The following is a 24,731-nucleotide window of genomic DNA, read 5'->3' as shown; positions in this document are numbered from 1 at the left end:
GTATCAGTTTACATTAACTGTCATAGCTTCAGACAGAATGAGGGGAGATGGCGTTGTCAACCCGAAACCCATACCTCACCATCACCCGTTGGACATGCATTTCCCTCTTTTCAACCAAGCAAAATTTTTCTGAATCCTAGGCACTGCATTTCTGTTTATTCGCATTGAAGCGTCCATTGTCTTCAGCCAGGCCGTGCGGGATTAGCCGAGCGGTCTAGGCGCTGCAGTCATGGACAGTGTGGCTGGTCCCGGCGGAGGTTCGAGTCCTCCCTCGGGCATGGATGTGTGTGTTTGTTCTTAGAATAATTTAGGTTAAGTAGTGTGTAGGCTTAGGGGCTGATGACCTTAGCAGTTAAGTCCCAGAAGATTTCACACAAATTTGAACATTTTCTTCAGCCAGACGACTTTATTGTTGGAAAAACTAATGAAAGAAGGGTGCCTCACGAAAGACGCCCGGCTCTCGAACACTAACCGGCTGGTAGTCAGCTGCGCTCGCGCTTCCCCTAAGCACAAACAACGTTACCTTTACTTACAGTAGGTGCTCAAAATGATGTCCCTCTGTGGTAAGAGCAGCCTGACATCTCCTGAACACGTTAGCAAACACTTGACCAACGTCGGCTGCCTTGTCTTCCAGCTCTTCGAGTGGGGGGGGGGGGGGGGGGGGGAATGGAACTGGTTCCTTACGGCTTGTCTTTTAACATTCCCCTAATATAAAAATCACACGGATTTAGATCTGCAAAACAGGGCGAGCAGCTATCTATGCTATCATCAAAAACACTTCCTGTGTATGTGTATGAGTGTGAAATCTTACGGGACTTAACTGCTAAGGTCATCAGTCCCTACGCTTACACACTACTTAACCCAAATTATCCTAAGAACAGACACACACATTCATGCCCGAGAGAGGACTCGAACCTCCGCCGGGATCAGCCGCACAGTCCATGACTGCAGCGCCCCAGACCGCTCGGCTAATCCCGCGCGGCAAAAACACTTGCTGTTATAGAAGCATTGTTAATGTGTAGTCTTGCATTGCATTGCATGAAATAACCGTACATCCTTTCTTCAGGTGTTAGTTCTGAAGAAAGAGATATTGTTCACATACCTGCCGGAACGTATTGCATCGTAGTACAAGATTGGTCCAATAATTCGTCTTGCACTACAGCACACCACATTCTTCTTTTCACATCACGCAGAGGTTGTTGATGTAATTCATGAGGATTTTCGTGGCTCCATCGTCGATTGTTCCGAGAATTCACGTACCCTGACAAATGCAGCCATGCTTCATCAGAAAAATAAGCACCTCTGTATCAACTTCAACATCGTGCACAGTATGTAACACCCAGCAGCAATAATGACCTCGAGCAAGAGTATCTGCGTTCCTCAGTTGATGTACTACCGTTATTTTGTGTGGTTTTAATTTCAGTTCATTCACATCTCGGTGAGCAGATGTTCTTGACACACCATTCTGAAGTGCAAAACGGCGCAGAGATTTTCCCGGACTTCTTTTCAAGGCCTCCCCCATCTCGTCTAATTTATTTTCAATCAAAACACTAGGTTCTCCAGCCCTTCGTTTGTGTAACACAGATTCAGTCTCTTGAAATTTCTTCACTAATCTGCGTAGTATTGGATAACAGGGAACATGCACACCGAGAAATTTTCGTATGAATTCAAGCCGGCATTCCACATACGGTTCTCTTTGTGCGTAGTTAAGCACAAGAAACACTCGTGTATACCATACCGAATGGAAACTCGGGTAAAAACTCCAAAGAAAACACCAGTACACTCGGCTGCACAGTGTAGGGGGCACGTGCGAAGTATTGGTGTCCGAGAACTAAGCATAGCGACAACCGGCCGACAAAGCGGCGACAGCCGGCAAACTCGCCGCGCTACTGGCGGACCCATCCCGGATGCCTTTCGTAAGTCACTCTGTATTTTTCCACATTATTTATTGATTCTGGGGCAATATTTTCCGATTTTTTTAAGAAATTCAGTCAGCATTAAGCCTCCCCATCCGAGGAGTTTCCTGTGCAAAATGAGGTGTGTCACTGGCCGGAGTGGCAGAGCGGTTCTAGGCGCTACAGTCTGGAACCGCGCGACCGCTACGTCGCAGGTTCGAATCCTGCCTCGGGCATGGATGTGGGTGATGTCCTTAGGTTAGCTAGGTTTAAGTAGCTATAAGTTCTAGGGGCCTGATGCCTCAGAAGTTAAGTCCCATAGTGCTCAGAGCCATTTGAACCATTTTTTGCGGTGTGTCCATGACGGAAGTCCTGCCGATCGCAAACCTTATCTGAAACCAGAAAACAAAAAATTTTCTTAATCTATAGCATATAGCACACGGAGTAATAGCAAAGTTTCTCGAAATTATGAAATAAATAATAAAATGGCGGAAGTTTCGGGCAAAGACGTAGTTTGTTCGCGTTTTCGGTCATGCTTTTACAATAATTAATGGATAAATTCAAATAAATTATAGCCTATTACTCCTTGCGATCAGGACCGAGGAGTAATTCAACCAAATTTCAAAGAGATATCTTTATTAGTGTGCCCACAGTCCATTCCGACATCTTAAAATACACTGTATATTCAGCTGACGGGTAGGACTGCAGGCACAATAACAAAGATATCTTTCCGAAATTTCGCTGAATTACTCCTCGGGCATGTCCGCATGGAGTAATAGGCCATTTTTATATATTTATTCATTAGTTTCACAAGAAACGTGACCATACACACATGACAAAACCAAGTCCTTGTTGGAAACGTCTGCCATTTTATTATTTTTTTCCAATTTCCAAAAACTGTGGTATTACTTCATGCACATTATCCTATAGATTACGATTTTTTCAAATTTTAGATTAGATTTGCAGACTGCAGGACTTTCGTCACAGGCACACCTCAGTTTGCACGTAGCCACTTGGATGGGGGGCTGAATGCTGACGGAATTGCTTAAAAAATGGGAAAATGTTGCTCAAGTTTCAATAAATAATGTGGAGAAATATTTACGATCATTGCTTCATTAGTTTTCGAAAGGAATCGTAAAATTTGCTTATTTTACAGACTGACTGAGGAGAATGGACTCGTGACTGTTGAACCTGTTTCGCGGAACCTGACAAAAGCTCTGCGACCTGTTGATTCATTCGGAGCTTCAATGCATCCTAGAATCGAAAGAAGACGTCGCACAGTTGCCGCGTAGCTTTCTTCCTTCTGATAATATACAAGGGTCACTCCAAAAGAAATGCACACTATTTTTGTAAAAATACAGTTTTCATTCTGCATGTGTGAAAGTTTTACAGTGTGTAGATACATCCTTCCCGCTTGTTTTCAAACTTTATTCAACCTGTTCCCTTGAGTGGCGCCGTCACAGCATGTCTTCAAGATGGCTACTACACTTGACGTTCGTCAGAAGCAAAGTGCTGTCGTAGAATTCCTGTGCTGTGAAAACGAAACAGCGGGAAACTTCCACAAGAGGTTGAAAAAGGAGTATGGAGATGCTGCTGTCGATCGCAGTACAGTTAGTCGGTGGGCAAGCAGGTTACGTGATGAAAGCAGCCACGGCAATATTGAGGATTGTCCTCGCAGCGGCAGACCTCGTACTGCACACACTCCAGACAATGTGCAGAGAGTTAACGAATTGGTGACTGCTGACAGACGCATCACAGTGAACGAATTGTCACGCTACGTTGGGATATGGGAAGGAAGTTTTTGCAGAATACTGAAAGTGTTGGTGTTAAAAAGGTTTGTGCTAGGTGGGTTCCCAGGATGTTGACAGTGGCTCACAAAGAATCAAGGAAAACGGTATGCAGCGAACTTTCGGAACTGTACGAGAGTGGTGGAGATTAATTTCTTGGAATAATTGCGACAGGTGATGAAACATGGCTCCATCATTTTTCACCAGAGACGAAGAGGCAATCAGTGGAGTAGCATCATGCAAATTCACCCAAGAAAAAAAATTCAAAACCACACCTTCTGCTGGAAATGTTATGGCTACTGTGTTTTTCGATTCCGAAGGACTCTGGAATGTGGACATCATGCCAAGTGGAACCACCATAAATTCTGATGCATATGTGACGACACTGAAGAAACTTCAAGCTCAACTGAGTCGTGTTCGATCACATCGGCAAAAGCAAGATGTTTTGCTGTTGCACGACAATGCACGGCCACATGTCAGTCAAAAAACCATGGAAGCGATCACAAAACTCGGATGGACAACACTGAAAGACCCGCCTTACAGTCCTGACCTGGCTCCATGTGACTACCACCTCTTTGGGAAACTGAAAGACTCTCTTCGTAGAACAAGGTTTGAAGATGACGACTCCCTTGTCCACGGTGCCAAACAGTGTCTCCAACAGGTTGGTCCAGAATTTTGCCGTGCGGGTATACAGGCGCTGGTTCCAAGATGGCGTAAGGCAGTTGAAGGCGATGGAAATTATATGGAGAAATGAATATATTGTTCGTAAGGGATGTATCTACACACTGTAAAACTTTCAAACATGTAGAATAAAAGATGGATTTTAAAAGAATTTTGTGCGTTTCTTTTCGAGTGACGCTCGTATTTTCACTGTAAACACAAAATGGCTCTGAGCACTATGGGACTTAACATCTGAGGTCTTCAGTCCCCATGAACTCAGAACTACTTAAGCCTAACTAACCTAAGGACATCACACACATCCATGCGCGGGGCAGGGTTCGAACCTGCGACCGTAGCAGTCGCGCGGTTCCTAACTGAGGCGCCTATAACCGCTCGGTCACAACGGTAGGCACTGTTAACACAAGCTGCGCAATAGCAAACTACTCCATGGCAAGACTCACAATGAAGAAATGCGAGAAATTCAGAATGATGCAACATTCGGGATGTTTACGGGAGCCGAAATGATCTGTAACAATGTAGTCTAAATATACTACGCGATGCAAAACCGGTGCGCTTAATGGAGGACAGTTTTTGTTGCAGAAGAAAATCTGAATACGCATCGACACCTCCTTGACTGTGTTCCACTGATCGTATCAGAAATGTTACGACACACACAACGCGACCTGCTGTAGCTGCGCGACGCCCCGGCGGCACTCCAAGGAGGCGGCGCGGCGGTCGTGCTGGGGCCGTTCCGGCGGCGCACATGTCGGTCAGCGGCAGGTGGGCGTGGCCTGGGCGACGCGTGCGCACTGCGCCAGCCGCCGGGAATTCGCCGCTCCGCGCCCCCGGTCGCCACCGGAAGCGAACCCCGGGCCGTAACGCACGCGCCCCTCCCGCCAGCCGGGCCCCGTCGGTCCCTTTCACGTCCGCGAGCGACTATAAAAGGCGGCGCTTGCTCACTGCGAGCACAGTTCACAGCGGGAAGCACCGTCTAGACACCACCACAAGCTCCGCCATGAAGGTCTTCGTAAGTAGATCAGATTCTCTGAACTACTCGGATACACAGGGCTATCTAAAACTCCCCCTTGCAAACTTCTAGGACTTGTAAAGGGGCCCGAGAGATAACATTTTAAATTGGAATCCATGTTCAGAAAGGCACCTTTTCCGTCCTACAACCGTTTGGAAACATTGGTTAAAAACAGTCTTGGTTGCAATTTTAGTTTTGCAAACTTCTAGGACTTGTAAAGGGGCCCGAGAGATAACATTTTAAATTGGAACCCATGTTCAGAAAGGCACCTTTTCCGTCCTACAACCGTTTGGAAACATTGGTTAAAAACAGTCTTGGTTGCAATTTTAGTTTTTTATTCTTCAACGACGCGTTTCGCCTTATTTAGGCATCTTCAGGTTATCTTTTCTAGATGGACGCGAGAGGCACCAAGATCTGCATAACGCGTTCCCGTTCACAGGAGCTCGCGTTATGCAGATCTTGGTGCCTCTCGCGTCCATCTAGAAAAGATAACCTGAAGATGGCGGTTAACTAATACTGTTAAGCACTGGTTTGCTGTATGCCACATATGGATTGGAAGAAAGATTTGAAAACATGTTAGTAATGCGACCACTTTTATAATAAATCTGTTGGGTGTGACGCAGTACATCACTTGTTTCACAATTACATGCATTATTAACCAAATGAACAAAAAGAAAACGTAACCAGCTTTCACGATCGCTGATGTTTACAGTTAAACCGTTTTTGTCCATCTCAAAGCAGGGTTGGCATTCTGATCCACTATAAGTACTGTTCGACGTGGCGACCACCAAGTTCGGTGCACAGGTTGTACCAACGGCAGGTGTGGTACACAACCTCCATCACATCAGGTGTCCCTGTCATGCAGCGACCACCACTCGTGCCACTAGATCCTCTTCTGTCTCTACAGGAGTCTTATAAACAAAACTGTTCATTCGACCCCAGAGGTCCAACAGAGTGAAATACAGCGATCGTGAAGTCAAGTGATTGGACCATCTCAGCCTATCCATCGATATGCGAAACGTTGCACAGAACACGACGCAAAAAATGAACGCGTGCGCCGTCGTGCTGGAACCACATGTCCTGACGGACGTCCAGTGGCACAGCAACCGACAACATGCCCAATACTTACTGTAGCAAGGTTATGTCCAAAATGGCTCTGAGCACTATGGGACTTAACTTCTCAGGTCATCAGTCCCCTAGAACTTAGAACTACTTCAACCTAACCTAAGGCCATCACACACATCCATGCCCGAGGCAGGATTCGAACCTGCGACCGGAGCGGTCGCGCGGTTCCAGACTGAAGCGCCTAGAACCGCGCAGCCACTCCGGCCGGCGGTCATGGTCAGAATACGGGCCCACACATTGATACCAAATCTGTTTTGGAATTCCTGGACAAGCGTAGCAAGTGGGTTTTCGTCTCCGAAGACATGGCTCTTTCGAGATATGTGTACACAAACCCTAGATAATTTATCTTCTTCTCCGAAGAGAATGCACCGTGGAAATACTAGAGGTTCGTTGATGCAGTGGCGCCGTGTAAACCTCAAAGCGTGGTGTAAAGTCATTTGGCATTAGTGACTGTATCCTTTGGAGGCGGTATGGATGTAGATGTCGGTCGTGCAGAAGATGCCATAAGGTGCTGGGAGCAACATCCATTGCACGTGCTTTTGTTGGTGTGCTCGTTGACGGACTATCTTCAACGTGATGCAGTAGGGCCTCTTCTAGTTGGGACGTGCGCCGTCCTCTTGTAGCGACACAGTCGCGCCTGCTGACGGTAGAGGTACCATTTATCGAAGCTGTTGAGTGACTCTGACGAAAAGAGTATGCGATGGAGTCGGGCGTTGTGGATAACGATATCGATAAAGGCCCTGAGCGGCTCTTACATGGCCGCGAGCTTCCCCTTACGGAAGGATCATGTCGGTGTATTGTGCAAACATGTGCCCAACTATATTGCTCTAACTTTCACATACAAGTGAATGACGCTCGAACCAGATCAGAGAGGTAGGACAGACGTCAAACGACGTCTGCCGGTCCGACGTAACCACCCTCCGACATTACTACCTTGTTTGCATACATATTTAGCAAATATATTTTGAAACGGCTGATGCACGGAAACGGTACGTTTCCGAATATGGCTTCCAGTCCAAAATATTTTGTACTCAGTCCCCTCTACAGCTCCTACAAGTTTCTAAGAGAAATTTTAGAGCACTCTGCAGAAGTAAGAAAGGGAAATTAGAGCTAACGTCCTATTCACTACGAGGCCATTGGAGACCGAGCGGAAACTCAAATTAGAGAATGACAAGGAATGGAGTGGGCCGCGTCCTTTGCAAAGTAACTATCGCGCCATTTGCTTAAAGTGGTTAAGGGAACCACAGAAAATTTACATCTGATTACCAAGGCGGAGATTAAATCATCGTGCTCCATAACGCAAAACCAGTGTCTTGCTAGTATGATAATTCGCTTGACATATGTAGTTTGTTCTCAACGTCCTGAACAAGTGCTCCCTGGACCTGGATCTTCTGATGCCGATACAGGTCTGTCCACTTCGGGCTGCCAACAATGGCGATCTAAAAAAGAAGTCCTGACGTGTGTCACCACCATTACAAAGTGATAGGGGCTTGCCGAACCAGTAAGCACATATGCAGTTCCTGCACTGCGTAAGGGAAGCGCCCGGATAACCTTGCGTGTTCAACAGGTTCTTCCGTGACGGGGAGGTGTGCCGGCCCCATATTGAATCGGGCCGGCGGATTAACGCTGAGTTGCGGTGTGCTGACCAGCCTGGATGTGGTTTTTAGGCGGTTTCTGACATCTCATTAGGTGAATATCGGGCTGATACCCAAGCCTCGTGTTAGTTACGTGATTCGCAAACATTTCGAAAGCTTTCATCCACTTCCGCGTGAACTACAGACAGGGAGCTGTGGTGTACACATACCGTCCCGAGGTGGCCACAGGCAGGGCGTCCGATCCCCGCGTAAACTAACCACGCCAAATCCATTCATAACCACACCAATACTGCGACGATGCGGGACAAAGGCACAAACAGAAGTAGAACAAGAGTCATCTTTAACCTCTGAGCGCAGAAGACTTCAAGCAGAGATTAAATGCAGAGATGACAAACTCTAAAGCGTTAGTACTGCTTTCTGTTCTGGAATCTCTTATTCATCTCTTTAACTTTAATGTGAAATGAAATGATGGTATGGCGTTGTTGGCCGGGAGGCCCCATGCGGGGAGTTCGGCTACCATAGTGCAAGTCCTCTTTAGTTGACACCACATCGCCGACGTGTGAGTCAAATATGATGAAAATAATGATGAAGGACACAAAACACCAAGTACCCTGCCGGGAACCGAACCCGGGCCCCTTGCGTGGTAGGCAGCAACGCTAGAGCTACGCTACGGAGGCGGACAATTTTAATGTGATACATGTGTACTGAACGATTAGTTTGCTGATGTTCATGCCATCTCATTTACTGTTAATTTTGTTGTAGTATTCGTTGTTACTTGCTAATTTGCTGCTGTTCCATTCTTGTAAGTCGTCCAAAAAAAGTTTGTGGCACTATCAAAGATAATTTCTGAATTCTGATTCTGGAACTTGAGGGTGCAACAGTGACAGAAACTCGGAAAAAAGCAAGGAATACTCGGCCGAAACTATGGAGAATGTACACCGTTTGAAGATAACCATTCATGTCGCGGCGTGGCGATTCTATTATTAGTATGTGTCGTTGTTTTTTCTGACTGTTGGTTGGATGCCATATGGTTGTGTTAGTAAGAGGATAGCTGGTGAGTGATACTGAGAAAGTGTGACTGTACCGTGGTTCAGATTCATGGTAGGTGAATCATGGCTTGCCATGAAGGCAAGTGAGGAAAGTTAGGCTTTGTTCTTGGAGTACGTGGAAGAAGGAATTTCAGTATCTGATTGTGGAAACGATATAGTTCATTATTTCCTTGACATAACTTGTATTCCTGGATCCAATAAAACTTTCGTACTTCACCATAAGGATGATTTTCTTTAGATGTTACATAAAGGCGATGGATATTTTCGCACATAATACTCCTTAGAAGTCTGTTCAGCCGTACTAATTTCGTCACATCTTCCCTCTGGGAATCTCATATCCTCGTTCCCCTGAGTTTTCTATGTGATCCAAATAATATGATGCTTACAGTCTAGTTTGACTTTAAAAGTTTCCGTACGGCGCAGATTACGCCATAAGATATGTTTAAAAAAATAGCTATGCGTTTTGTCTGGGACAACCTACACAGTACAGAAACAAGAAATCATTCGAAACTTCCTGGCAGATTAACTGTGTATCGGACCGAGACTCGAACTCGGGTCCTTTGCGTTTCGCAGGCAAGTGGTCTACCTACTGAGCTATACAAGCACGACACACGCCCAGTCCTCACAGCTTTAATTCCGCCAGCGTCTCGCCTCCTACCTTCCAAACTTCACAGAAGTTCTCCTGCGAAACTTGCAAGACTAGCACTGCTGGAAGAAAGGACGTTGCGGAGACATGGCTTAGCTACAGCCTGGGGGTTGTTTCTAGAATGAAATTTTCACTCTACAGCGGATTGTGCACTGATATGAAACTTCCTGGCAGATAAAAACTGTGTGCCGGACCGAGACTCGAACTCGGAAACTTCGCCATTCGCGGGCAAGTGCTCTACAAACTGAGCTACCCAAGCACGACTCACGCCCCATCCTCACAGCTTTAATTCTGCCAGCACATCGTCTCCTACCTTCCAAACTTCACAGAGGATCTGCAAAACTTGCTGGACTAGCACTACTGGAAGAAAGGATATTGTGGAGACACGGCTTAGCCACAGCCTGGGGTATGTTTCCAGAGTGAGTTCGAGTCTCGGTCCGGCACACAGCTTTAATCTACCGGGAAGTTTCATATCAGCGCACACTCCGCTGTAGAGTGAAAATCTCATTCTAGAAGAAATCATTTGCAAGATTCTCAGAACACCTGAGAGGAAATAAGGAAAGCTTTGATTCAAATGGTTCAAATGGCTCTAAGCACTATGGGACTTAGCATCTGAGCTCATCAGTCCCCTTGGCATAGAACTACTTAAACCTAAATAACCTTAGGACATCAGACACATCCATGCCCGAGGCTGGATTCGAACCTGCGACCGTATCAGTCGCGTGGTTCCGGACTGAAGCGTCTAGGACCGCTCGACCACAGGATATCTTTGGAACGAAAGTGTAGCGTTATTAGGGGAGCCTTAGTACTCAGGTGCTGGACTTGTCCGCAGGTTGCCCTGTCCGCCCTGCTGGCCGCCGCCGTCGCCGCCCCCGCCCCCGGCTACCTGGGGGCCGCGCACGGCGTCCTGGCCGCCGCCCCCGCACTGGTCGCCGGCCACGGGGTGCACCCCGGCTACGCCGCCTACGGCCCGGCGCACATCGCCGTCGGACCTGGCGGGTACGTCGTGGACACCCCTGAGGTGGCCGCCACCAGGGCCGCCCACCTGACCGCCGTCGCCCAGACTCAGGCCCGCGACGCCCACATCAACGGCGCCTACGCGCACGCCGCCCTCGCCGCCCCAGCCGCCATCGTCGCCGCCCCACACGCCCCCGGTCTGCTTGGAGCGCACGGTCTCGGCTACGCCCACGGACACCTGGCCATCCACGGCTGAAGCCTGCTGTCGCGCCGGACGCCCCACCGCCGTCATCCCAAATTGTGTACAAACTAACTTATAAGTAAATAAATATCGGCCCATCGAAATGAATCTGTCATTAGTTTCTGTGATTGCAGTTCCCTTCCAACAAAAAAAGAAGAAAGCTAAAGAAAGTAAAATAAATTGCATGAAACTGATTTACTTCTGGATCACTGTCTCGTGGGCCCCTACCACCACGGCACAGCGCGTCCCCAGGTTGCGGATAGGGGATACGGCCTTCAGATATGAAGGGTAGCTGCGATTACAAGAAATAAGCAGTCGCGGACAGCCGGTGAGGAGCTGGCGATGGTCTGATGAACCATCCCTGTTTCTTCTTCTCTTACTATCAAGTCTATTCACCAAGAATCAGCATCCTTAATGGGCATGGGTCTCTTTGAAGTAAAATATTCCGGAGGTGAACTACGTTCCCATTCGGATCTCCGGGTGGAACCTACTTCGAAGAGATTCAGGTCGAAAGGAACTTTTAGGTTGGGAACATGGAAAGTTAAAAGTCTGAACAGGCCAGGAACGTTCCAGACATTATTAGACGAATTAGATAGATACGATGTAGACATTACAGGTATTCAAGAAACTCGGTGGCAGGGGGAGGGTAGCATGAAGTGGGGTAACTATACACTTTTCTATGGAGATGCGAAAGCTCACAGTTTCGGAACAGGTTTCGCAGTACAGAGAAAAGTGCTTCACGCAATCAGAGATATAAGGTTCATTAGTGACCGACTGTCAGTTATGGTGTTGTCCGGCAGGTGGAATAGACTAGTAGTAATTAATGTACCCACACCAACTGAGGACACTGAAGAGGTTGTTAAAGACTGCTTTTATGAAGAACTAGATTAACTGTGGGATGATTACTCCTCGTACGGAACAAAATTAATCATAGGTTATTTTAATGCGAAGATAGGGAAGAACGAAGAATTCCGGCCTACAATTGGGAAAGAAAGTTTGCATAACATTTCGAATGATAATGGCACAATGGTGGTTAATTTTGTTGTTTCAAAAGACATGATTGTTGAGAGCACATACTTCAAAAGGAAGGACATTCATAAAGCAACTTGGGTCTCTCCGGATGGACACTCCCGAAACCAAATTGATCATGTTCTTGTAGATCGGAGAGGGCACGCTAGTATAGAAAATGTTAGAACTTTCAGGGCAGCAGACTGCGATTCTGATCATTTTCTTGTACTTGCCAAAGTTCACCAGCGGCTATCTACAGCAACATCAAGGTGTCACAATGCAGAACTTGTTATGTTCGACACTGACAAACGAAATGACGAAAACTTTAAAAGAAGGTACATGATAGAAGTTTCAAATAGGTTTGAAGCTCTCACGACACGCGAAGGTCAAGACAAGGATGTAAGTAAACAGTGGATCACTGTGAGGAATAATATTAAAGAGGCAGCGGATATCACAATAGGTATAATTAAGAAGAACAGGAGGAAACCGTGGTTTGATGAGGAATGCAAGAAATTGATACAGGAAACGAGAAAACCGTCATTACATTGGGATAGAATGGGAGACAGAAAAGGGAGGAGGTCTTGAAGATCAGAAGGGAAATTGGTCGTAGGCTACGGGAAAAGAAGAGGGATTATTTGAACAATCAAATTACAAAAATGGAAACAAACAGTAAAACAAAAAAAAAAACATTAGGAAACTTTACCTATACATAAATGGGTATAGGAAGGGGTTCAGGGCTAAGACAAATGCACTTCGACGGGATGTCGGGGGAATACTGACAGACCCCAGTGCTATATTAAGTCAATGGAGGGCGTATTTTGAGCATCTATTAAATGTACACCAGGAAGAAGGAAATGAGCAGGCGTACGATATACATACAGCAGAACCACAGATACCTGAGCCAACGTTAAAGGAAGTAAGAGATGCAATCAACAAATTGAAAAACCATAAAGCACCAGTATCAGTTTGCATAACTGCAGGATTAGTTGAAAATGGGGGAGAGAAATTGGTGGAAGTAGTTCACAAAGTGATAACTAAAGTATGGAACTCAGAGATGATACCTGAAGAGTGGCAGGAGTCGATTCTGATCCCAATTTTTAAGAAGGGCGACATAATGGATTGTATTATTATAAAGGGATATCGATATTACCAGTATGTTCCAAAATTTTCTCGAATATTCTGCTAAGCAGGCTTACACCATATGCAGATGAAATGGTAGGGGATTACCAAGCTGGCTTTCGGAGGAACAGATCAACTATAGACCAAATATTCACCTTGCGTCAAATTTTGGAAAAGAAATGGCAATACAATAAACCAGTTCAAAATCTTTTCATAGATTTTACAAATGCATATAATTCAGTATTGCAATCAGAATTGTACAGAATTGTTTTGGAACTTGGAATACCAAAGATGTATGTTAGACTTATAGAACCGAGTTTGAAAAACACAACAGGTAGAGTACGCGAGGGGAAACTGGAGTCAGAAGAATTTGTAATAAAGAACGGACTTAAGCAGGGAGATGCCCTGTCTCCGCTATGTTTTAATTTAGTCCTAGAATATACTCTACGAATGGAAGCAGATAATTCAGAGGGTGTGGAGTTAAATGGAAATATTAAGATATTACGGTATGCAGATGATATAAACATCATTAGCGATAGGAAAGAATCTGTAACAGCAAATGCGAATGCGTTAATCAAGGCTAGTGAAGATGTAGGTCTAAGGGAAAGTGAAGACAAAACTAAATACCTGGTTACTACTAGAAACCCAACAGCAGTAGATCAGGAAATGTTAAGAGTTGGAGACATGCAGTTTGAAAAAGTTAACACATTTAAGTATCTAGGCGAGGACATCATTTCGAGAAATGAGATTAAATCCGAACTGAAGAAGAGATTACGGGCGGGAAATGCGTGCTACTTCTCACTGAATAGATTACTTTCATCACGGATATTGTCTAGGAATTTAAAGAGTAGAATATACAAAACTATTATTCTACCAGTTATGCTGTATGGGTATGAGACTTCGTGTCTCACTGTGCAAAATGAAAAGCCGTTTCGAGTATTTTATAACAAAATTTTAAGGAAAATTTTCGGAGCAAAAAGGGATGGCATTAGCGGAGAGTGGCGAAAACTGCATAACGAAGAGGTTCACTAACTCTATGCAAGCCCTGACATAATCAGTATTATTAAATCACGTAGGCTGCGATGGGCGGGTCACGTAGCTCGAATGGATGTGGGCAGGGCAGCGCGCAGAGTACTGGTAGGGCACTTAGAGGGAAATCGTCCTGTGGGGAGACCGAGGCGTAGATGGGAGGACAACGTGAAGGCTGATTTGAGGAGCCTAGGTATTGAAGCTGAATGGAAGGAAATAGCCCAAGACAGGGACAGGTGGCGAAAATACGTTGCTGCGGCAATGGGCTCTCGAATCCGGTATGACCAGTGAGTGTGTGTGCGTGTATTAGTTTCTCTAATTGCAGTTGCCTTCCAACACAAAAAAGAAGAAAGCTAAAAAAAAATAAAATAAATTGCATGAAATTGATTTACTTCTGGAGTTGAAAACTCTAGCACTATCCTGAAACCTTTTAGCAGTTGATGATAGTTGTCTAAAGGTTTCTAGTGGCAACAATGTTATTTTCAATACATTGCTCTATAATTGGATGATTTTAAAAATTTGAAATTCTGTCATAATCTGCTCACTAAAAGGTGTGGTATCGATAGCTACGATGCCACGTCGTAGGTACAAGTTCGTAGGTTGGCACTACGACACGGACACCGACGACAGCACCCTCTAGCCGGCACTGTGCAGCTCTACGAGCGCCGCTCCAGATTCCGCCCATTTGATTCCCCGTAGACGACCTAGCAACGTTGTTTGTATTTCATAGTGGACGAAACGCTACAGATTTTGCCTGTGTATCTTCTGGGAGCTTGAGACATGGGGCTTCGCACGTACGTGCACCTCAGTGCAAAGTTTTGTGTCCATCTTCTTGCTAAAGTAAAGTTGATTTTAATTCACACTGCAGTACCGAGATTTGTACCTCTCCTGCTCCTACTCGCTTCCTACATTCGGCCTACCCTTCAGTTTACAGGAGCAGACCCACGCGGCGCCTACCAGGCGGGATACCAAAAGAGGTATAATCTTATCTTAAAAGTTGACACAATAAGACACTCTGTTTGTCTCGAGGCGGCCGGCCGCGGTAGCCGGGTGGTTCTAGACGCTTCAGTCCGTAACCGCGCGACTGCTACTGTCGCAGGTTCAAAGCCTGCCTCGGGCATGGATGTGTGTGATGTCCTTAGGTTAATTAGGTTTAAGTAGTTCTAAGTTCATAGTGCTCGGAGCCATTTGAACAATTTACTTTTGTCTCGAGGCAACTTACCTGAAGGCGCGCAAATAATATATTCATACAGTCTTTGAGAACGACAGGTCTTAGCGACTTCCAACAAACTTGACACACACCTTTTCGAAACATTTTCTCCCTGACACTCCCCACAAAATTTTGAAAGGAAACCTCAGTATCAGGCTTCACATTTTAACTTATTACTTCTTTGTTACCAACTCTGTGCACAACAGAGATTGCGGACAGCATCCAGATACACCACAGAATGTAACTGCAAAGTTGTATCATTGTATGACGCATGGTTCAGAAACATTTGATGCATGAAAAATTAACTTTTCCATAAAATGGACCTCACATTACACAGACTATATTCATCCAGTGTTTCATAAAGAGAGAGCTTAGCAACTACCAACAAACTTTAAGTAAACGTTTGCTACACGTTTTCTCAGGTACATGCTCAAAGTGAAATATTTAACACGTAACTTATTTGTAAAGTAAATGAAGTTTGAAGCTGTATAATGCATGGGAGTTAGGATTTTTAAAGATTCTGAGGTTTACTGGTATATGATAAAAAGATGAAAAATAGAAAACTTTTCTTGTGGTGTAGTTGGGACTGGGGCACCTGAAATATTGTTATAATAAAGTGGCCTTACTTTCGTGGTGTATATCGCGATCGAGCTTCGCCTGTCGTCTAATAAACTCTGCTCTATTGTTGTAGATGGATAATGAAAACAAAATGTACGAAAAAAGCATACAGGAAGAGTAGAAGTCAAAAGATTTTAAAATTTAGAACTTATGGGAAGTGATGTTGTGTTTACAATACGGTGATCAAAGGTTAGAATAAGATTTGAAAACTTGAATCGCCTTCAATCAAGCCCATACAACGCTGCAGCGGAGAAGCGTGGCAACGTTTCCCAAACTGAAGCCACCATTAGTAGGAACGATTATACATTCAGGTGAAAAAAGTCACGGGTTAGCTATGTGTACATATACAGATGGCGGTATTATCACGTACACAAAGTGTAAAAGGGCAGTGCGTTGGAGGCGCTCCCATTTGTACTCTCATTATTCACGCGAAAAGGTTTCCGACATGATTGTGGCCGCACAACGGCTATGGGATCTGCCTTCAACCTTATGAGGCGAAAGGCAATATTGAAATATGTAAGAAAAGTGGTTGAAATGGCTCTAAGCGCTATGGGACTTAACATCTGAGATCATCAGTCCCCTAGACTTACAACTACTTAAACCTAACTAACCTAAGTACAGCATACACATCCATGCCCGAGCCAGGATTCGAACCTGCGACCGTAGCAGCAACGCGATTCCGGACTGAACCGCCTAGAACCGCTCGGCCACAGCGGTCGGGCGAAATATATAAGAACATGTGTTACAGTATCCGTAGAGTCTTCTGAATGCTATACTACCCATACAGCAACATACACATTTATGCAAAATAGTTTGATAATATTCTCTGTGACCCGAAGTTGCCACTCAGAGTGATCAATTCTCTAATATGCCACCATTCAACAACTCATCTTCGTATTTGAGCAGTAAATGGAGAACTGAAACTCAGCAACGGGTACTGCAACCTGACTGACGTGTTCCTATAGATATGGTAGTGTCACAGGAACGTCACATATTAACAGCAAAAAGGGGAGCTGCACTGAGCCCAAGTAACTTGGTCCGCACCTTCATAGACGGCGTGCAGTGCAGGAGACAAGCTCCTGGTGATGACTACGTAGTTAACGGCCGCCACGCATTATGGGAGGTGGAGTTCGACAGCAAAGTCAGAGCTCAAATGTATTCTTCACGTAACTATAACCAGCAAGTCTACAAACGACAGCATCAGGAGGCTGTGTCAAGACGACCAATAATTCGACAAATATATACGTTCAAAGTCAATACTTCCACATCAGGGTAGCCAAAAAGGAGAAGTCGCATAAATAAAGTGTCAATTAAAACAGAATTAATCCGACCACGTTACACCACAAGAAAATCTCATAAAACAAAGTACGTGTAAAAATGTAGTGTCCTGGACAACAATGTTTGTTACAGTACGGACATTGTAAGATGAAGAACACATGCCAAATTGAAATTTTGTGTCAGTCCTTTGACTGTCTGCTCGTCAATCGTGAAAGGTGAAGATACTAGGAGGAATATTTATGAAATTTGTATATATCGCGAGAAATGTCAGTTTGTTTGGTGTTCGCATCTAACAATATCCACGTGTTGGTATACAGATTGAATTATCGGTCATACATTCAATATTGTAATTAGCTTTCAACCTCCACTGTTAGTTAAGTATTTAATTTAGAAAGCCAAAGAGTGAAACCTATGCAATTTAAAGATTGTATGGCGAAGTAAATTTTATGGTGTGTGATAGTGCTACGGACGTTACATTATGTTAGTATGATTTCAAAATTCTATCGTATTCAGTTGTAAATGTTTCATGAAGCTTGTCCCCTCCGCTGCTAAGTGAAAGATAGATTTGACAAAACCTGAACTGACTCGCATTGGGTTATTGCATGGACTGTGAACGATGTCTTTAGAAAGTAAACCACAATTTTAATTTCCTAATTCAGCCTTACAGTGATTTATTTAGTCTTGCAGTGCAGGCAGAGCAGATCCATTGCAAGGTAAAAATCTATTCTAGGGCATAAACGAACCTTTGTGAAAATATTAGAAATAGTTTCCATTACCAGAATGCCATAAAAAATTCAGTGGATGCGATTTTTTAACAGGGCACAGATTTTGCTACACCACTGTGTGTAGCTGTGTAACGGGTAAGCTATTCTGTGTATTATTGATAATCATTCTTTATTTTGAATTGCATTGATACATAATCGGATACATGTTAGATTAATTGATATTACACATATCAAAAGTATTTTCCACAGTCATGTTCATGGTTAAAAGTAGGGCACCAAAGGCGATTATTGATCAAACACTGCAATCGGAATTTTAAAGTTCTTACTTTCACATTGCTAGCAAGAGGTTTTGACACACACACACACGCACACACACACACAAACACACACACACACACACACACACACACACACACACACAGCTTCCAGTGACTAAGTTCAAGCGTATTAATTTCAGTCTTACATACAAATTAAATTTAGCTCTCCGTCTTCAGCGGCTTCCTGAAATAGTGAAGCCTTCGGAAGTAACTGTAGCTATGTATTCCCTTTTCTCTTTTATTCATTTCATTGTGCGACCGGAATAGCTATCTGTTCTTGCAATTCTATCAAGCATGGTTCTTTCAAGCATGGTTCGTTTGCCTCTTCCGACATGTATAATAACATTACACTGCATAACATGAAAATGCAGCATATGAAGCACGTGAAAAGGAATACAGTCGTCTAAAATATGAAATTAACTGAATGTGCAAATTGGCTGAACAGAAATGGCTAGAGGACAAACGCAAGGCTGTAGAGCAATGTGTAAGTAAGGGGAAATGGATACGGTGTATAGAAAAATTAAATAGACCTTTGGAGAAAGAGAAGCTGCTTTGTGAATGTCGAGAACTCAGACGACAAGCGATTGCTGAATAAGGAAGGGAAAACTGAAAGGTGGTTGGGATCGGTAGAGGTCCTACATAAAGAAAACAAACTTGGGGACAATATAAAAAGAGAAGAAGTAGGTTAAGATGATATTGGAGAATTACACTCAGAGAAGAATTTGACAGAGGATCCCGAAGAGTTAAGTGGAAACAATGTGCCTGGAATGTACAATATTCTCTCAGATTTAGGGACGCTTGGGAGAGTCAGCCATAAGAAAATAATTCTGCCTGGTGTGGAAGCTGTATGAGACAGACGAAACTCCCTCAGACTTCAGGAAGAATGCGGAAATACATTTCCAAGGAATTGAAGCGCTGACATGTGTGAACACTATCACACCATAACTTTATTAAGTCATGGTTGCAAACATTATCACAAATTATTTACAAAAGAATGGATAAACTCGACTAAAAGAAGGGAACTGTTGATGGAACACATCAAGGAATTGTGAATTGTGAAGGAAGCGTGAGAGGTAATATTTATAGAGCGAGACCAAGGTTTGAATATAGTAAACAAGTTCAAGTGAATGTAGACCTTAGTAGTTACGCTGAGATGAAGAGGGGTGCATAGGATGGAACAGCGTGGAGAGCTGTGGCAGACCAATCTACGAACTGAAGACATCAGGGACAATAGCGTAATGACGTATGCGCCGAGAAAGCGCTACAATGCCAAAAAGAAATTCTTAAGGGGTGACTGGCTGGGAGCCCTTCAAGATGGATGTTCAGGCGCCAGTTTGCAAGTTATTTCAGCAGCGGGAAGTCACTAAAGCAATATGCGTGTCATAACTTAGCCAAGCAATTCGAGCGGGGAAAGGTGAGCTGGAGTTTAACGAGGAACCCGAGCTGGGGTCATCCCTGGCGTATCTTCGCATCACGGAGAGGTGGAGGTTACCGTAGAGGCAGATTGAAAAATTCGAGAGTTTAGAGGGTCTGCCCACTTATACGCTGTCTAAATAGACGTCAGCCAGTGTGAATGTGTGAATGATTGTGAGTGAGTTTGGGAGAGAGAGCCTGTATCTCCGTAAGATTTACTCTTCCTTTCGTTCCTACCAATATTTGTAAGGGCGCTGGTAACCTCACCAATGAGCTCCTGTAAACAACAAACACAACTACGCACATACACGCACACACACACACACACACACACACACACACACACACACACACACACAAGTGCACGAGCGCTCATGCAGAAATGCGCATGTACATACGCACTGAAGGCGATTCGATATCGCGACCTTCTCCTGGCTGCGGTGCAATGCCATGTAGAAAAGAATGGCAAAGAAAAGGCTCCAAATGCACAGGTTGACAGGTGAAAATAAAGTGAGTTGGCCGCCCAATCGCAACATAGGGATGGACAAGCCCAGCGCTCAGATTGTGAATGCGTTTCTGCTTTGGGACCAAGTTATTTTGTGGAAGCTGTACCGTCACTTCGGGCTCACTGACTTAGACCCGCCTGAGTTGTGGCTAGCTGCGCTAACTCCTTTTTTGCAACATGCCGGACAAAGCTGCATGCATCGTGCTAAGTCACGTAGGTCAGAAGGCTACATTAGCCAAGTATTCGCTGCCAAAGAAGCTGCACCTCAGCAACAGCTTCTTGTTAATTATTTAAATTGCTGACAAAATAGAGAAATGTAGAAGTGACTGAAAGTGAGAACGATCTGGCCGGTTTCAAAACATACATCCATTCAAATACGGTTCCTGAGTAGTTCTACTTGAGTGAGGAAACAACCTTCCCGGGATAGAAGGCAATTGTGGAGGTTACAGTTTTGGAAGATAGTGTAGGCGTACCGCATTCGTTCAAGCTTGGTCGGGGCGAGGGACCTTTTCTTTGCGTTGGTGGTTTTCTTTGATCTGTTGCACGACAAGTGTGAGTTTGGGCATTGTTGCAACGCGGAACAACAATTTGGGTTTGGAGCGCGAGCCGTTTGGTCGCTTTGGATGAGAGGAGAGTCCGATACGTGATTTCAGAGAGTTCTATTGATATGTAAGAGAGAAGTAAAATAAAGTTGAAAGTCTTTTCGTAATGATTAACTTTCCGAGGAGTACAGGTCTATTACAAATGGTGGAAACCATTTCGGAAATTCCTTGTACTTGCATTAACTGACATATTGTCACAAAAACTCAACACTCATGTACAATAAACTCAAGTTTTCTATTGTTTCTGCCGTACTGCCTATAACCCTGCGTGACGAGAAGTAACTTATGTAATCGAGACAGATTAGTGTGACCTAGGTACAGAGTAAGTTGAATACATGTGTCTACTCTTTTAGGAAGAAATTTTATAACTTGTGGGCGATCTTTGAACATACCATAAAGTGCTAAACACTTACAGAACCTATTGCACCATCAACATATTTCAGTGTGCTAAATATTTTGTACAGATAACTTCGGAATGTACTTCACATACATGTTCCATACACGTAACACACATAGTTGAATGCCTGTCATTTGTACTTGGGCAGTTATGTCATCTCTTCCCTTTGTGCGATCCAGTTCACGTATCCTAGTGTGTTTGGTGTCGACGATCTTGTCACTGCTGTTGTAGTACTTCTGTGCCTCTGCCCATCATAAATAACTTTATTCTCTACCTAACATTGTGGGATGTATGGCTACTGTTAATTGTCCTGACGACATTCTTCATGATAAGTTTGTTTGCAAGCTCCTTCAGAAAAATCCTTTTGGTACCTTTCCACTGGCGTTTATCTTTTAAAAGATATTCGAGTTTAGTGTTCAGATGGTTCATATGGCTCTGAGCTCTATGGGACTTAACTTCTGAGGTCATCAGTCCCCTAGAACTTAGAACTACTTAAACCTAAGGACTACTTAAACCTAACGACATCACACACACCCATGCCCGAGGCAGGATTCGAACCTGCGACCGTAGCGGTTGCGAGGCTCCAGATTGTAGCGCCTAGAACCACTCGGCCACCTCGGCCGGCAAGTTTATTGTAGAGACATTCACAGAGTGGTATTAATACAGCAAGGGGCTATCTCCTTTTCCTTTGGCCAACACTACAGTTACGGCACAATCGTTGGTCTCGTGAGTTTACTCCGACATTAGTGCAATGGTAGGAAGTCACAATTTCTGGTTTCTTGTCAGCACCTGTCTCTGCATCTATTTTGGCATCACTAAGCACTGATGATTTTAGCAATACTGACTCAGATTTCCTGGGGACATAAGAAACCAATCACATTTCTTTCGTGTAACGAAACGAACTACAACTCAGATTCCTTTGTCTACTTACCAGGCACCAATCAGGATTTTCACTGTTATTTCTGCGTAATGGTCCCACTAAAGTCAGCTTCATGTCCACTAATGTTGACATAAGTGGGACGTTAGTATACCAGTTACCAACAGTTATGTTCGTTCCTCAGTCTGTAATACGAGCAACAAGACGTTGAATATCTGAAGGATTCTCAGAGTTCCTGAATGGACCATCAGGCTGCGTTACTGCATACACTTCAAATGTGTGAATGTAGAATGCTTTAGAATATACTAAGGCAAACACTTTTATTCCGTATTTCTTAGCATTTTTAGGCAAATACTGCCTGAGTGAGCAACGGACTGAACATGAAATGAGTTTCTCAATAATCGTCTAATATTCTGATGTGGTGTAGGCTTTCATAGAGTTCTTCCTATTAGTACCTGAAATCCTCGAATAGCAGCCAACTTGTCTGATTTCTTTCTCTCATCTCGATCACTGGTATTATCAAATCGAACAGAGAGAAGCAGGAACAAAACTTTTCAGGTCCATCTTGTTCCCATACCTCTGAACTGGAGCTAGAAAGCTCTGTAGGTTCCAGCAAATAGTAATAAACCAAGAAATGCCTTCATTTCGACTCGATCAGTAACTTGAGCTTCACGACTCCTCTTGGAATTTGCGGTGATTTTCACAACGTACGTGTTAATGCACATAATCAATGTGTCAATTACATTCCGGTCAAAACAGAGGAAGAAAACTTCTTCCGATATCTTTATTCTTATTGCTTTGCCATGAGCTCAGGTAAACGTGTGGCAATAAAACAGTGCTTTTTAGCACAATCCCTTTTACTAAATGGCTGTTTGTTCCAGTTGGTTTTAACATCTGTGCCCAGAAAAAAAGATAGTCATTTTTCACAGTCACTGTTCCATCAGCAGAAGCAGCAAAATGTCTGAATCAGTGTAGTGTTCACTTTTTTCAAGATCGACGTCTTCAGCTTCATAGATTTTTCACGTAGATCCTTCGTCATCTTCGCCAAACAACTCCGCAATAATTTCATCAGCAGTCTATATTTTAGTCATTCTGAGTCACGAAAAAAGAAACAGCCATGTCGCTTTCGTTTCGACCAAAGGACGAAAATACGATATAAATAGAAAATTGGAAATAATTCAATTTACTTACGCTAAAAGAAGAAATACATTTCTTGGAGCTCTTGTAGCCTATGTATTTTATGCCTAAACATTCACAGACATAGGTGGGAGAACACCGGAACGAAAACATCGCGCCGGGTTAGGCGGACGATAATGCCAGAACATCAATAGTCGCGTAAGGCCAAACATTCAAAATGTCAGTATAATGCGAAACAGGGAAGACAACAATGATTCTGAATACGCTATCTGAAGCAGCTCAGAAATAAAGGGAACTGCATGAACCTGGTATGTTTCATAAAGTGACGTACCAAAGAAATTAACCAACAGAAAAATCTCTCGAGTCATTTTGACCCGACGTGAGAATTTCTCTAAGCACGTCTGATGTTATCTGAATGACACCATTCCAGGACGCTGAACTGGAAGACGAGGGGCAGAAGATGAATTTCATCGTCGGTGGCCTCCCAGGTCTCCAGACTTCCCACCTTGTGACTTTTATCTTTGGGGTTACGTAAAATATCGGGCTTTTATCCCCGCTATCGGTAACACCCGTGAAAGTTTACGGCATCGCACTGTTGAAGCTTTGAATTCGATAACGAAGTACCAGCTGCTTTGTGTGAAGCGGAAATGAGCCACCGTTTTGATATTTGTCGAGTACCATATGGTGCTCACATTGAATGCATAAAAATTAGTACTTTTCTCTTTCCAGGAACGTTGGAATTGTGTTTCTATCTTTTATAGTTTGAAGCATTAAATGTTTGAAATCTCTTCCTTCTTTTTGAATGGCCAAAGTTAGACGTTACCGTCAGTACTCGTAACGGGTTACAATACAACTTTTTTTTATTTTAACTAAATTCCGTTCGAACAGGACTCGGAAGGCCAACCGGTATCAACCAACCGCTGTGTCTTCCTCAGCCGATAAAGTGCACTGAATGCATTCAGAGGGGCGTTGTCAATTTCTTGACCTCAGCCGCTACTTCTCAATCAAATAGCTCCTCAATTGGCCCCGCCTGGGCTGAGTGAATACCACTTGCCAACAGCACTCGGCAGAGCCGGATGGTCACCCATCCTAATGTCAACCAAGCCCGATAGTGCTTAACGTTGGTGACATGGCGGAACCGGTGTTACCACTCTTTCGATTAGTTTTTATAAAAGTTTATTGAAAATTATTTACCGCTTAGGCGGTAGAACGCTATATGATCAACAGTATCAGGACAGCCTCCAAAACAAACGTTTTTCATATTAGGTGCATTGTGCTACCACCTGCTGCCAGGTACTCCATGTCAGCGACCTCAGTAATCTTTAGACATCGTGAGAGAGCAGAATGGGGCGCTCCGCGGAACTCACGGATGGTCAGGTGAATGGGTGTCACTTGTGTCATACGCCTGTACGCGAGATTTCCACGCTCCTAAACATCCGTAGGTCCACTGTTCCCGATGTGATAGTGAAGTGGAAACGTGAAGGGACACGTACAGCACAAAAGCGTGTTGGCTG

The 24,731-nt window shown here is 44.2% G+C and overlaps 1 protein-coding gene across 1 annotated transcript; it reads left to right on the top strand.

Moving 5' to 3' along the window:
* The first annotated feature begins 5,317 nt into the window (after nt 1-5,317).
* Nucleotides 5,318-11,090, top strand: LOC124606724 (cuticle protein 18.7-like). The gene is made up of 2 exons (XM_047138755.1): nt 5,318-5,369; nt 10,617-11,090. Exons 1-2 carry the CDS (start codon nt 5,358-5,360, stop codon nt 10,995-10,997), a joined length of 393 nt encoding a protein of 130 aa, XP_046994711.1. The 5' UTR covers nt 5,318-5,357; the 3' UTR covers nt 10,998-11,090.
* The last annotated feature ends 13,641 nt before the right edge of the window (nt 11,091-24,731 follow it).

Source organism: Schistocerca americana, chromosome 3 (assembly GCF_021461395.2).
Source record: "Schistocerca americana isolate TAMUIC-IGC-003095 chromosome 3, iqSchAmer2.1, whole genome shotgun sequence".
In the NCBI taxonomy this organism is placed as follows: Eukaryota; Metazoa; Arthropoda; class Insecta; order Orthoptera; family Acrididae; genus Schistocerca; species Schistocerca americana.
Note: the sequence above shows the minus strand (reverse complement) of the source record. Positions and strands in the feature narration are given on the sequence as shown.